At 42.2% G+C, this 12,979-nt stretch overlaps 1 protein-coding gene across 1 annotated transcript; it reads right to left on the bottom strand.

The window, feature by feature from the left end:
- Positions 1-844: 844 nt before the first annotated feature.
- LOC147630764 (ethylene-responsive transcription factor 8-like) lies at positions 845-2,385 on the bottom strand. Its single transcript, XM_086810750.1, has one exon. The coding sequence runs from the start codon at positions 1,993-1,995 to the stop codon at positions 1,252-1,254; it is 744 nt and encodes a 247-aa protein (XP_086666876.1). The 5' UTR covers positions 1,996-2,385; the 3' UTR covers positions 845-1,251.
- Between the last annotated feature and the right edge of the window lie 10,594 nt (positions 2,386-12,979).

Genomic DNA, 12,979 nt, shown 5'->3' with positions numbered 1-12,979 from the left:
CCCTCTGTATGTACATACACATATATACACATGTACATCTATGCATACATGTATATCTATGTACACACACACACACACACACATATGTATGTATGTATGTATGTATATGTACGCATATATAAATATATATATATATATATATATATAATGCGCGCGTATATACATATAGAAGTGTGTGTGCCCAAGCACTTGTTTGCGTATGAATATGTACACTCGCAAATTTGTATGTATATGTATAAGTGATGTTGGTTAAGAAACAAGATAAAGACCTTGATCATTGGATGTGCAACCTCGTGAGTTATTGCACCATTGATAATCATTCAACTAAGGGTACTTCCCCCTCTCCCATGCAAAAAAGCTCCAAGTAAACCATCTAAGCATCATCACCATGTCTTCCTTCAATGCCACCAACAAGGAGTTCACATTGCAAAACTTGCAACATCAAAACGACATTGACCTCCTGCAATGAGAGAATCTCACTTTCGAATGTCTCACAAGCTAAAGTAGGCCATCACATTACTATGTACTTGAGAGGCCAAGTTAGCAAAATATCCTCACTACATTCAGAAATAAGTAAACTTCCCCATCAAGTGAACATACCAAGCGTCAATTTTAGCTCATATTTAATCTTGATGGCATCTGTCAAGCTCTTAACTCCTCAAAAAGACCTTTAAATTACATAATGCATTTGAATATAGTGTACATGAAACATTACATAAATATAATCAGAAAGAAACAACTCATTTCAAAGTTTTAAAAAATTGTATATACTAAAAACTATTTGCTAGGACAACCATTTCCATACCGTACTAGAGCAAACCTTTCCATGAGTTGAAAATCACACATGTAGGACTAAATGCAACGATATTTACCATTGAAGCATTTACTTTCAAAATTTAAAGCTCTTGCTAGTAGTCAGATCAAACATCAAGACCAATCCAAGGCGTGGTGAATGTGGTGGTCCATGATCACCCCACAACACTGTCGCAAACAAACATGAGCACTTCGTGAAAAGAAAAACGTGATGCCTCATAATTCTCACTCTGTCCTTCTGGCAATGCCTTGAGATTCCTTACCCTTGATCTCAGTTGTTGCTTGAGTGATCCTCTGAGGTAAAATTTCGATTATGCATGTAAATCGAGACGATGGACTACAAGGACAATGATACACATAGGTATGCAAGTGAGCACCCATGATGGATGTTGAGGGCAATGAAACCAACATTAGAGGTTACTTTGCAAGGACAGGGATTTATAGCAGAAAGGTTATCTTTTTGTGGTCATAGGCATCATCTAGAGGAGCAGGCAAGTTGAGGTCCAGAAAAGGTATGGAGGGCTCACTTTCAAATGGAGAGGTCTGCTTTGTCTCTAGAACCACAGAAGAGGAAGAATCACAATCACTATGATATCCAAAGGGCTCATCTCTCGGGTATAAAAGGTTTTCTTGTGTTCTTAGAGGAATGAGACCTGCTTTCCTCCCACATCTTTTCCTCCTCTTAGAAGCTACAGCTGGGTCCCCACCAACAGGAGGGCCCAAGCAGAGATCTTCTGCTGGTAAGATCAAACCCTTCTTACTACCTTCTCCTGCATAATTTCTCATGGCCTTAGGGCCACTGGATGACTCCACGGTACTGCTATGGCTTGTGCTTTGACTATCATTATATGAAATAGGAAAATTGGTCTTGGCTTTCTCACCTCTCAGAGCCCGTGCCGCAGCGTCGTAGGCGCGCGCAGCATCTTCGGCAGTGTCAAATGTGCCAAGCCATACCCTGGCCTTCTTCACAGAATCTCTGATCTCCGCTGCGAATCTGCCCCAGGGCCTCTTTCTGACGCCTCGGTAGCGCCGTTCCGTAGCCAACTCCGTTGCAGGCGGAGCCATCGCTATCACAGCAGCCGTTCTGGTAACAGCCGCGCCATCATTTCTGCGGAAAACGGCTGCATCGTCTCCAAGAAACCCTAATCCTTCACAGAAATTCGGAATAGGGAGTGATAGCATAATTAGAGTATCTGCTATTCGTGTGGTAGAACTAGGCGAGAGATCCACGTCCGCCAAAACTTGCAGGGGGGGCTGGCCTTTAACTGTGTGTATGCTAGGGCAAAGACGGAAAGATCTGATCGGGAGCAAAGGAGGTGGTCTTGCAAGACTTGGAAAATGAGAGCAGGGCCAGATCAATAATACAGAGAGGCGATGGAAACAAGGAGGGAGGGGGGGCAGGCACAAGAGCACCAACAGCGAGACTCCTGTGCTAATAACGATGAGCTGTTGCCTTCCCCACAGCCATAGCCACAGCAAGAGGGAGCCCCCGCCGACCCACCTGCCGCCCACGCTGGCTTAGGGAAGGGCAAAGTTAGACTTCTCACAACGCGTTCTTTCATCTTGGGCGGTTGTGGGGGCGCTTGGTAAAAAATACGATATATGGCACATCAGCAAATGTATAAACGCTCATGGAAACCTTGAAAGCCTAAAGTAGAGTGTTAGAGTTGAATCAAAGATGATGGAATTAAAGTTCGTTGTTCGTGTTTTTTGTTTTTCTAGCCAAGGTCAGGGGCGCTATCCTTGGACTCGAACATAGAAAAACTTTTGTCATTAACTTTGCCAAAAGCGGTTTTGTTACACCCTTATTCACTCGAATTTGGGTGTGCTATTAAGCACCTTAGGATTCCCTTATCCACTAAAATATGGATGTGCTATTACTAAGCACCTTAGGATTTTGATAACCTAAGGTTTAAAAAGACATTATGACATCGCCACACCACCCTTAACAACCTTGCAGATTGTCCTCCCTCCATGTGCCAGTAATGCTCCTCTACTCACCTCCACCAACTTGTCCCTCCACCAACTTGTCCCTCCACTTGCCTCCAGTGCTCTGTTACCCTTAGCATCCTCTCCATGATATCCCACCCTAGTTCACAGCCTCTCTAATGCAATCTTACATCACCTAGTCCCTCCACCCCTTTCTCCTCCCACAACAGCAATCCACAATAATAGCAAAGTCTGCCTAAAAGCAAGACAAAATGAGGTTCTCAACTTTGATAGGAGGGAGGGAGGGAGATATATATATATATATATATATCAACACTCTCAGCTACCTTTGTGTGTGTGAGAGAGAGAGAGAGAGAGATTGATGTTAACGTCCACGATAGGCCAAATATGACATATGGGAGGACTGGCGCAAAGTGACTATAGACGCATACATACAATCAAGGATTGAGGGTTAGTAAAAAGGAAAAACCTAATTTGATCAAGGCTTCAATTAAGAAAAAAAGCCATGGATGGAAACTACTTAGTTCTATTCAGCTATAATTGGTTGAGTAGTGAATGACTGCCTTTTTGTCTCCATTTTGTGTGAAAAAGTTGAATCTTAACATAGAGAAACCTTCCCATGGGCTTAGTGTGAAATGAGCCGACGCGGGTGGCAAGGAAGAGAAAACCTATTTGATAATCAAAAACCTTAAATTTAGCCTTGTCATGAATGAAACCTCTCATAAATTTCAGGTATTACCCCTAGGAATTTATGATGGAATCTTGGAAAGTTATTGGCTCTCACACCAAAGCAAGCATATATTTTGTGGAGTCAAGGGATTACGACTTTTAGGGATGAATCCTTCAGTAAGGCTCAAGTTCAAGGGAAGCGAGCTCACTCACCCTTACAGGTAGTGAAGATATGCCGATTGATTAAGGGATTGAAGAAGGGGAAGATTATTTATGCCATCAAGCTCAACAAGCTTGACACTCCTTGTGAAGAATATGAACTAGATTGACTTAGTGATTATGAACTAGATTAGTGATTGTGCTCATGTATTTCCAGATGAACTCACCACTCTCCCACCCCACAATGAAGTAGATCATGAAATTCTTGACTCGATGTCAATCGTGTAACAAAGAGAGCCTATTAAATATATATATGCCTGAAGCGATCAAGTTGAAAGATCAACTGAAAGCTCATAGACCAAGGATTTATATGACCCAGTGTATGTCCATGAGGAGCTCCTATTTTATTTTAGAAGAAGAAATATGGTTCCCTTAGATTATGTGTAGAGTATCGAGGCCTTAACCAATGTACTATATGTCCATGAGGAGCTCCTATTTTATTTTAGAAGAAGAAATATGGTTCCCTTAGATTATGTGTAGAGTATTGAGGCCTTAACCAATGTACTATTAAGAATAAGAACCCTATGTTGAGATATCGAGCTCATCTAGTGAGGCGGTGGACACTGATGACCCGCCTGGGGGATAGGCCCCACACTTACACCACTGGCATGGTTGGTGAGATCTTGGGTGATATGCGGCCAGTGGGATGACAGGCTGTGTGACAGCCATTCTAGAGACTGGCATAGTTATAGCGCCAGCTCATTTAGTCGGGTTCACACTATAGAGAACCCGTGTATGTATTGGTTGAGTACCTTTCATATTATGTGTACTCTTATCTTTGTATATGGTGTGTTGAGTGTTGAGAGAAGAAGAAGATTTTCAGCCTCTCACCTTGTGTGTTCTCTATTAGGGTTTTGTGAGTGTGTGTGTGTGCTTGCAAGAGCTCAAGCTCTCTTCCCCCCTGCATCTTTTCATGGTATCAGAGCCTGGTTCGTGCTAAGGACTGAGCTGCAAGCAAGAGAACCACAGGAAGCGGTACGAGGGTAAGAGCTTCAACTACTCTTCCCTATTGTGTTGGTGACTACACCCTTGTCAGGAGCTCTACGGGAGGCACCGGCAAACGGTCTCTGATTGAGGAGCTTTCTTCACGGGAGTAAAGCTATAGGGCAACTATATAATCCTATCGGACTTAGTTTTTCAGGCCGAAAACGCGTTTCGGGCGCGTCTAGTCCTCCGTTTTTCAGAAAGCAGGCGATTTCGAGCATTGCGGGTAAGTCATCGCGATTCTCTGCAGAACTCTGTTTTAAGAACTACAGGAAGACAGATTGATTGTGCAGACACTGTGGGTGCTGCAAAGAGGTCTACAGTTGCCATTGGGTGTATGTATGTGCATTGAAGTCACTGGTTGTGACATTTGAGAGTACTACATTACCGCTGTGTAGAAAATACAGCATTTGTGTTGAAAAACCAGAGTGCAGTTTCTGGTAAAATTGTGTGTTTGGCAAGATGTCAAATGATGGGATAACTCAGATTGTGGCTGAGAAGCTTGACAAGAATAACTTCCATGCTTGGAGGTTCAGGTTGACGAATTTCCTGATGGGAAAAGGCTATTGGAACTACATAGAAGGTGAGCATGAAGAGGCACCGGAGATACCGGATATAAATCCGACTGCTACAGATGTGAAAGAGTTTAAAGACTGGAACCAAGGAGCTAGGAAGGTTATGTATTAGCTTTCCATTAGTATACAGGACACCATGATTGGGCACATTCAGGATGCCAAGTCCCCCAAGGAGGCGTGGGACACCTTGGTAAAGCTTTATGAAACAAATACCAAGGCACATAAGATACAGTTGAAGAATGAACTTCATACTGTGGAGAAAAAGAGCATGTCTGTGAATGATTATGCGTTGAAGATAAAGGGTATTGTGGAATCCCTTGCATCTATTGGTGTGTCAGTAGATGATGATGATAATGTGGAGGTCTGTCTACGTGGTCTCGGGCCACAATACAAGGCGTTTAAGACGTCCATTCAGACTCGGGAAAACATTCCCAACTTTACAGATTTGGTGTCTATGCTGATTATCGAAGAGAAGAACTTGGGTGAAGACCAACAGTCTTCACAAAGCAAAAACAGTTCAGAGCAACAGGCGTTTTACACGAGTTCAGGAAGAGGACGAGGTAGAGAAGGCCGTGGACGCGGTCAAGGAGGTGGCCGAACAGGTAATCAGAATTATGGTCAGCAACAGCAACAACAACAGTCCCAGAATCAACAACAACAACAACAACACGCAGGTGGAAGAGGCAAATTCAGAGGCAGGGGGAGTCAAAGAGGCCCTGGAAATTGGCAAAGGTAATATAATGATGCACGTGAATGTTATTATTGTGGTAAGCCTGGACATGTGCAGTCAGAATGTTATAAGAAGCAGGCTGACATGCAAAATGGAAAAGTGCAGCAAAACAACTATGCATCCTCAAGCAGAAATAATGAGGATAATGAAAGGTTGTTTGTTATGCAGCATGTTGTGAATGCCATGTCTGAAAATGTTGATGCAGCACAAAAAAGATAATGTATGGTATGTGGATTCAGGCGCTTCGAACCACATGACGAGTCATGGGGACTGGTTCAAGGAGATGAAAAACCCGGAAAGACCAGGTTTTGTGGAAACAGGGGATGACACTGCTCATCCAATTGCCCACATTGGAGATGTGCCATTGTCTATGCAGGATGGCAAAGTGAAGTACCTTGCAGATGTACTTCATGTACCGAACATAACAAAGAATCTGGTTTCAGTTGGCCAGATGATTGAGCAGGGTTTGCAGGTTCTGATGGGTGTTATGTTGAAGATTTCAAAGACAAGTGCAGGTTGGTTGCAAAAGGCAACAGAGTGGGCAGAATGTTTACATTGAATGTAGACATGCCTGAAATGAGTGCTGCGATGTTTGCAAATGGTTCAGGAGTTGTTGCAGACACAGACATATGGCATAAAAGAATTGGACATGTAAATGTGCAGAGATTGAAGTCTATGCAGACAAAAGGAATTGTGACAGGGCTGCCAAAATTTAAAGTGGAAGGTATGCAGAAAATATGTGAAGCATGCCAATTTGGGAAGCAAACAAAGCATGTGTTTCCACGTAATAGATATGTGAGCAAAAATGCACTAGATGTTCTTCATTCAGATGTATGGGGTCCTACGAAGACCATATCTATGGGAGGCTGCAGGTATTATGTGACTTTCATTGATGACCACACAAGGAAAGTGTGGGTATATTTCATGAAGGAGAAGAGTGAGGTGTTCACTCACTTTCAGAATTTCAGAGTTTTGGTTGAAAAGCAAACAGGGAAATATGTAAAGTGCCTAAGGTCAGATGGAGGGGGAGAGTACTTCTCCAATGAGTTCTCTGAATATTTGAAGAAGAATGGTATTCGGAGACAGTATACATGCAGATACACTCCGCAGCAAAATGGAGTTGCTGAGCGGAAAAACAGGCACATTGCTGAGATTGCGCGAGCATTGATGGAAGAGAAGAATATGCCGCATTGCTATGGGGCTGAGGCTGTTTCTACAGCAGTATACATCATGAACAGGACTCCAACTGCAGCCATACATGATGTAACTCTAGAGGAGAGGTTTACTGGCAGAAAACCAGATTTATCTCATCTGAAAGTCTTTGGATGCATTGCATATGTGCATGTGCCAGATGAGCTGAGAACTAAGCTGGATCCGAAAGCTGAAAAATGTGTGTTTATTGGATATTCCCTTGAGCAAAAGGGATACAGGTGTTATAACCCTGCTACACGTGAGTTGAGGGTAAGCAGGGATGTTGTCTTTGATGAGATGAGCAGCTGGTATGCTGCTGAAAAAGAAACTTTGGGGCTGATGTGAGTGGAAGTGTGGTTGCACAGAATGCAGGTCAGCAATCACAGTCTTTGAGTGGACCAGCAGAGTCCTCATCTAGTGGGTCTATTGATAGACCATGGAGTGGCAGGCTGCGTCATAATACCAGCCCTGCAAATGTGATTAGTACATCACGTAAAGGAAAAGAGAAAGTGGTTGAGCCCCTTGGTATGCCTAACATTTCTGCAGGGCATTCTCATGTTGATGGAGAGTCCAGTGGCTCAGATATGAGCCTTGATGAGGAGCTTGGGATCCCAGCTATGAGAACACCTGGTGTAAAGAAGGCTATGAAGCCATGAATGAGAAGCTGCGAAGATCTGGGAGAGTGAAAAATCCTGTGCAGAGATTTACCTATGATGGTTATGTGGCACATCACTATGCATATATGGCAAAGGTTGTGCAGGTTGTAGAGCCCACATGCATTGATGAGGCTGTTGGAAATGTGTGTTGGGAGAAAGCTATGGATGAGGAGATGGATGCACTATATGGAAATGAAACTTGGGATTTAGTGCAATTGCCTGAAGGCAAGAAAGCCATTGGATGCAAGTGGGTGTACAAAGTTAAACATAACAGTGATGGAAGCATAAACAGGTACAAGGCTAGATTGGTAGCCAAAGGATATGCGCAGACATATGGGATTGATTATGAGGAAACTTTCAGCCCAGTTGCCAAGATGGCAACGGTGAGAGTTGTGATAGCAGTGGCTGTATCAAAGCAATGGTCTTTACATCAGATGGATGTAAAGAATGCATTCTTGCATGGGGATTTGCAAGAAGAGGTATATATGTTGCAGCCACCTGGTTATGAGGATGAGGGTCACCCCGAGCATGTTTGCAGGTTGAAGAAAGCCTTTTATGGCTTAAAGCAAGCACCAAGAGCATGGTCTGACAAGATTTTTGAATATCTTGTCACTATTGGCTTTCATGTAGCCATCCAATGCAGATTTCTCATTGTATGTGAGACGACATGGTGATAGAGGAGTTGTGCTTGTTGTCATCTATGTAGATGACTTGATCATTACGGGGGACCATGATGCAGAGATCTTTGATGTAAAGATCTTGCTTAGACAGAAGTTTGAGATGAAGGATCTGGGGGAGCTCAGATATTTCTTGGGCATTGAGGTGATTAGGTCACCACATGGTATTGGATTACTGCAGAGACAGTATGGCTTGGACATGTTGTCCAAGTATGGTATGACAGGCTGTAAGCCTATTTCTATGCCATTGGATCAGAATGGCAAGTTGAGTGCAGATTCAGGAGAGATCTTGGAGGATCCTACTATGTACAAGAGCATAGTAGGAAGTTTGATCTACATGACGATCACCAGACCAGATTTGAGCTATGCTGTTGGGTTGGTGAGTCAGTTTATGCAGGTTCCACGGAAACCGCATTTGGATGCAGTGAGACGCATACTGAGGTATGTGAAGTCTACTTTGCATTGTGGACTATTCTATGAGACTGGGACAGAGATATGTGTACATGGGTACACAGATGCTGATTGGGACAGAGATATGTGTACATGGGTACACAGATGCTGATTGGGCTGGTAGTATCTCAGATAGAAGATCTACCCCAGTGGATTCATGTTTTCTTTGGGGAGTGCTGCTGTGACTTGGAGCAGCAAGAAGCAGCCTACGGTTGCTCTATCGAGTACAGAGGCCGAGTACAGAGGAGCTGCTATGGCAGCATGTGAGGTAGCTTGGTTGAGAAAGCTACTTGCAGATTTGGGTCTATCAGTGGATAGACAAGTTGTCATTTTCTGTGACAACATTAGCAGTATACAGTTGGCCAGGAACCCAGTCTTTCATGCTCGTACAAAGCACATAGAGGTCCACTACCACTTCGTCAGAGAGAAGGTCTTAGCAGGAGACCTTGACCTTGTTTATGTCAGCACAGAGGATCAGGTAGCTGACATCTTCACCAAAGCATTGGGTATAGAGAAGCTCCGCAGATTCAGGGCTTCGCTTGGTGTACATGAGATGGAGTTGAGCTCGAGGGGGAGTGTTGAGATATCGAGCTCATCTAGTGAGGCGGTGGACACTGATGACCCGCCTGGGGGATAGGCCCCACACTTACACCACTGGCATGGTTGGTGAGATCTTGGGTGATATGTGGCCAGTGGGATGACAGGCTGTGTGACAGCCATTCTAGAGACTAGCATAGTTATAGCGCCAGCTCATTTAGTCGGGTTCACACTATAGAGAACCCGTGTATGTATTGGTTGAGTACCTTTCATATTATGTGTACTCTTATCTTTGTATATGGTGTGTTGAGTGTTGAGAGAAGAAGAAGATTTTCAGCCTCTCACCTTGTGTGTTCTCTATTAGGGTTTTGTGAGTGTGTGTGTGTGCTTGCAAGAGCTCAAGCTCTCTTCCCCCCTGCATCTTTTCACCCTATACCTCACATTGATGAACTTCTTAATAGACTTCATAGTTCTCGTTACTTCACTAAGATAGATTTAAAATCAAGGAATTATTAGATCAGATTAAGGAAGAAGATATACCCAAAACTTCTTTCAACTCTAGATATGAGCATTATGAGTTTCTAGTTATGCTGTTTGGATTGACAAATTCATCAACAACCTTTAAAAAATTAATGATCGATATATATCATTGACAAGAACAACTAGATGATTTCATTCTAGTATTCTTTGATAATATTCTTGTTTACTCTAAGAATGAGTTTGAACATGAGAATCATAGCCAGAAAAGCTTTAGAGATCTTACAAGAAAATTAGCTTTATGCTCGAAAAAGCAAGTGTGTATTCTTTGCCAATAAGCTTACTTACTTGGGATTTGTAGTGATTGAGAAAGGAATCACTCCTGACCTAGAAAAGGTTGGAACCAAGGTTAAAACCATCATCCATTGGCCGATCCCGAAGTCAATTAAGGAAGTTTGAGGATTTTTGGCATGAACTCACCACTCTCCCACCACATTGTGAAGTAGATCATGAAATCATTCTTGACTCGGTGGCAGTCCTCCCCCAGTCTTGTAGCAAAAAGAAACTATAAAATGTATATACCTGAAGCGATCAAGTTGAAAGATCAAATGAAAGCTCATAGAACAAGGATTTATATAACCCAATGTATCCCCATGGGGACCTCCTATTTTATTTCAAAAGAAGAAAGATGGTTCCCTTAGATTTTGTGTAGACTATCAACGAGGCCTTAACCACTGCACTATTAAGAATAAGTACCCTATACCTCAAATTAACAAAGGTCTTGATACACTTCATGGTGCTCATTAGATTTAAAATTAGGGTATTATTAGATCATGATTAAGAAAGAAGATATACCCAAAAATGCTTTCAACTCTAGATATGGGCATTATGAGTTTCTAGTTATGCTGTTTGGATTGATAAATTCACCCGGCAACCTTTAACAGATTAATGGTTGACATATATCGAGAAAAATTGGATGAACTCATTATGGTATTCTTTGACGATATTCTTGTTTACTCTAAGAATGAGTTCGAACATGAGAATCATATCCGAAAAGCACTAGAGATCTTACGAGAAAATCAACTTTATGCTCAGAAAAGCAAGTGCGTATTCTTTGCCAATAAGCTTACTTACTTGGGATTTGTGGTGATTGAGAACTGAATCACTCCTAACCTAGAAAATGTTGAAACCATCATCCATTAGCCGATCCTGAAGTCAATCAGGGAAGTTTGAGGATTTTTGGGACTAACACAGTAGTGCCATATTTTTGTGAAAGACTATGCCAAGGTAGCTGCTCTGCTTACTGGAATGCTCAAAAAGGAATTTCCTTTTAAATGGACTTGAGAGCATCAAAGTAGCTTCGACAAGCTAAATGTCATTTTGACAACCTTCCCTATCTTAAATCTTCTTGACTTCTCTTAACCCTTTGAGGTAGTAGTAGTAGACGTGAGTGGGCAGTCTATTTGTGGTGGTGTTCTAATACAGGATGGTCACCCTGTAGCCTATGAATCTATGAATCCCACGATGGACCTATGGCAACTCATCTAGGATATGATAAAATCTACACTTTTGAAGGAAAAATTTTCTTTTGGTGAGCTAAAAAGGATATCTTGAATTATCTCAAGAAATGTTTAGTTTGTAAAAAAGTCAAAGGAGAAGAATCAAGTGACCTGGAGCCCTTCAACCCTTAGATGTGCCCTAAATAAAATGGTAATGTATCGATATGGATTTTGTCATCAAAATCCCTAAGTTTCAGGGAGTGTAAGATACTATTGGTAGTAGTTTGATGTTAAAAATTACGAGGATAGGAGGAAATGTGACACAACAACCAACACATCTATTGAATGAACAAGTTAAAACTGAATCAACATTATTTATATTTTTGAAACATATGAGATATAAGAGTGATAAATTTTGACCCTAATCTGTGAAACTCTAATCCTATTATTAAGGATCTCAAATAGCTCCAGATCTGACAATTCATCTAGCGTTGTGAGTGTTAGCTCAAGCTACACGCAGTAGGTGGCTTCTGCTTACTTTCTTGTTTGCTTTAGTTCACTATCGTTCATTATTCGCTTGTTGCATACAAAATAGGATTTATAATGATCCAGGATGAGCAGTTCATCACTGATAGTAGACGGGTTGTGCTTCATCTATGCTCTTTGTTAAATTAATTAACACCTCCTACTCCAAAAAACATCTTAAAACTTCCTAGAAATCCTATGCAGCAAAACTCTAATCAAACAGGTTCCAAGTAAATAAAACTAACCTTGTTCCACTGGAAAACTTCACAATCCTCAAATTCTAGAGTTAAAATGCCAACAGGATCTAATTGTATTGACTGACCCCAAATTTTACTTTTTACAGTGAAAAGATGTAGGGAAGAAGAGAGCTTGAGCTCTTGCAAGCACACACACACTCACAAAACCCTAAAAGAGAACACACAAGGTGAGAGGCTGAAAATCTTCTTCTTCTTCACACAACACTCAACACACCATATACAAAGATAAGAGTACACACAATATGAAAGGGTACTCAACCAAATACATACTAGGATTCTCTATAGTGTGAACCCAACTAAATGAGCTGGCGCTATAACTATGCCAGTCTCTAGAATGTCTGCCACACAGCCTGTCATCCCACTAGCCGCATATCACCCATGATCTCACCAACCATGCCAGTGGTGTAAGTGTGGGGCCTATCCCCTAGGCGGGTCATCAGTGTCCACCGCCTCACTAGATGAGCTCGATATCTCAACAATCCCCCTCGAGCTCAACTCCATCTCATGTACACCAAGCGAAATCCTGAATCTACGGAGCTTCTCTGTACCCAATGCTTTGGTGAAGATGTCAACGACCTGATCTTGTGTGCTGACATAAACAAGGTCAACGTCTCCTGCCAAAACCTTCTCTTTGACAAAATAGTAGTGGACCTCTATATGCTTTGTGCGAGCATGAAAAACTAGGTTCCTGGCCAGTTGTATACTGCTAATGTTGTCACAGAAAATGACAACTTGTCTCTCCACTGATAGACCCAAATCTGCAAGTAGCT

Source organism: Cibotium barometz, chromosome 16 (genome assembly GCF_041138505.1).
Source record: "Cibotium barometz isolate CiBa-2024 chromosome 16, ASM4113850v1, whole genome shotgun sequence".
NCBI lineage: Eukaryota > Viridiplantae > Streptophyta > Polypodiopsida > Cyatheales > Cibotiaceae > Cibotium > Cibotium barometz.
This window is presented reverse-complemented; position numbering and strand designations above follow the sequence as displayed.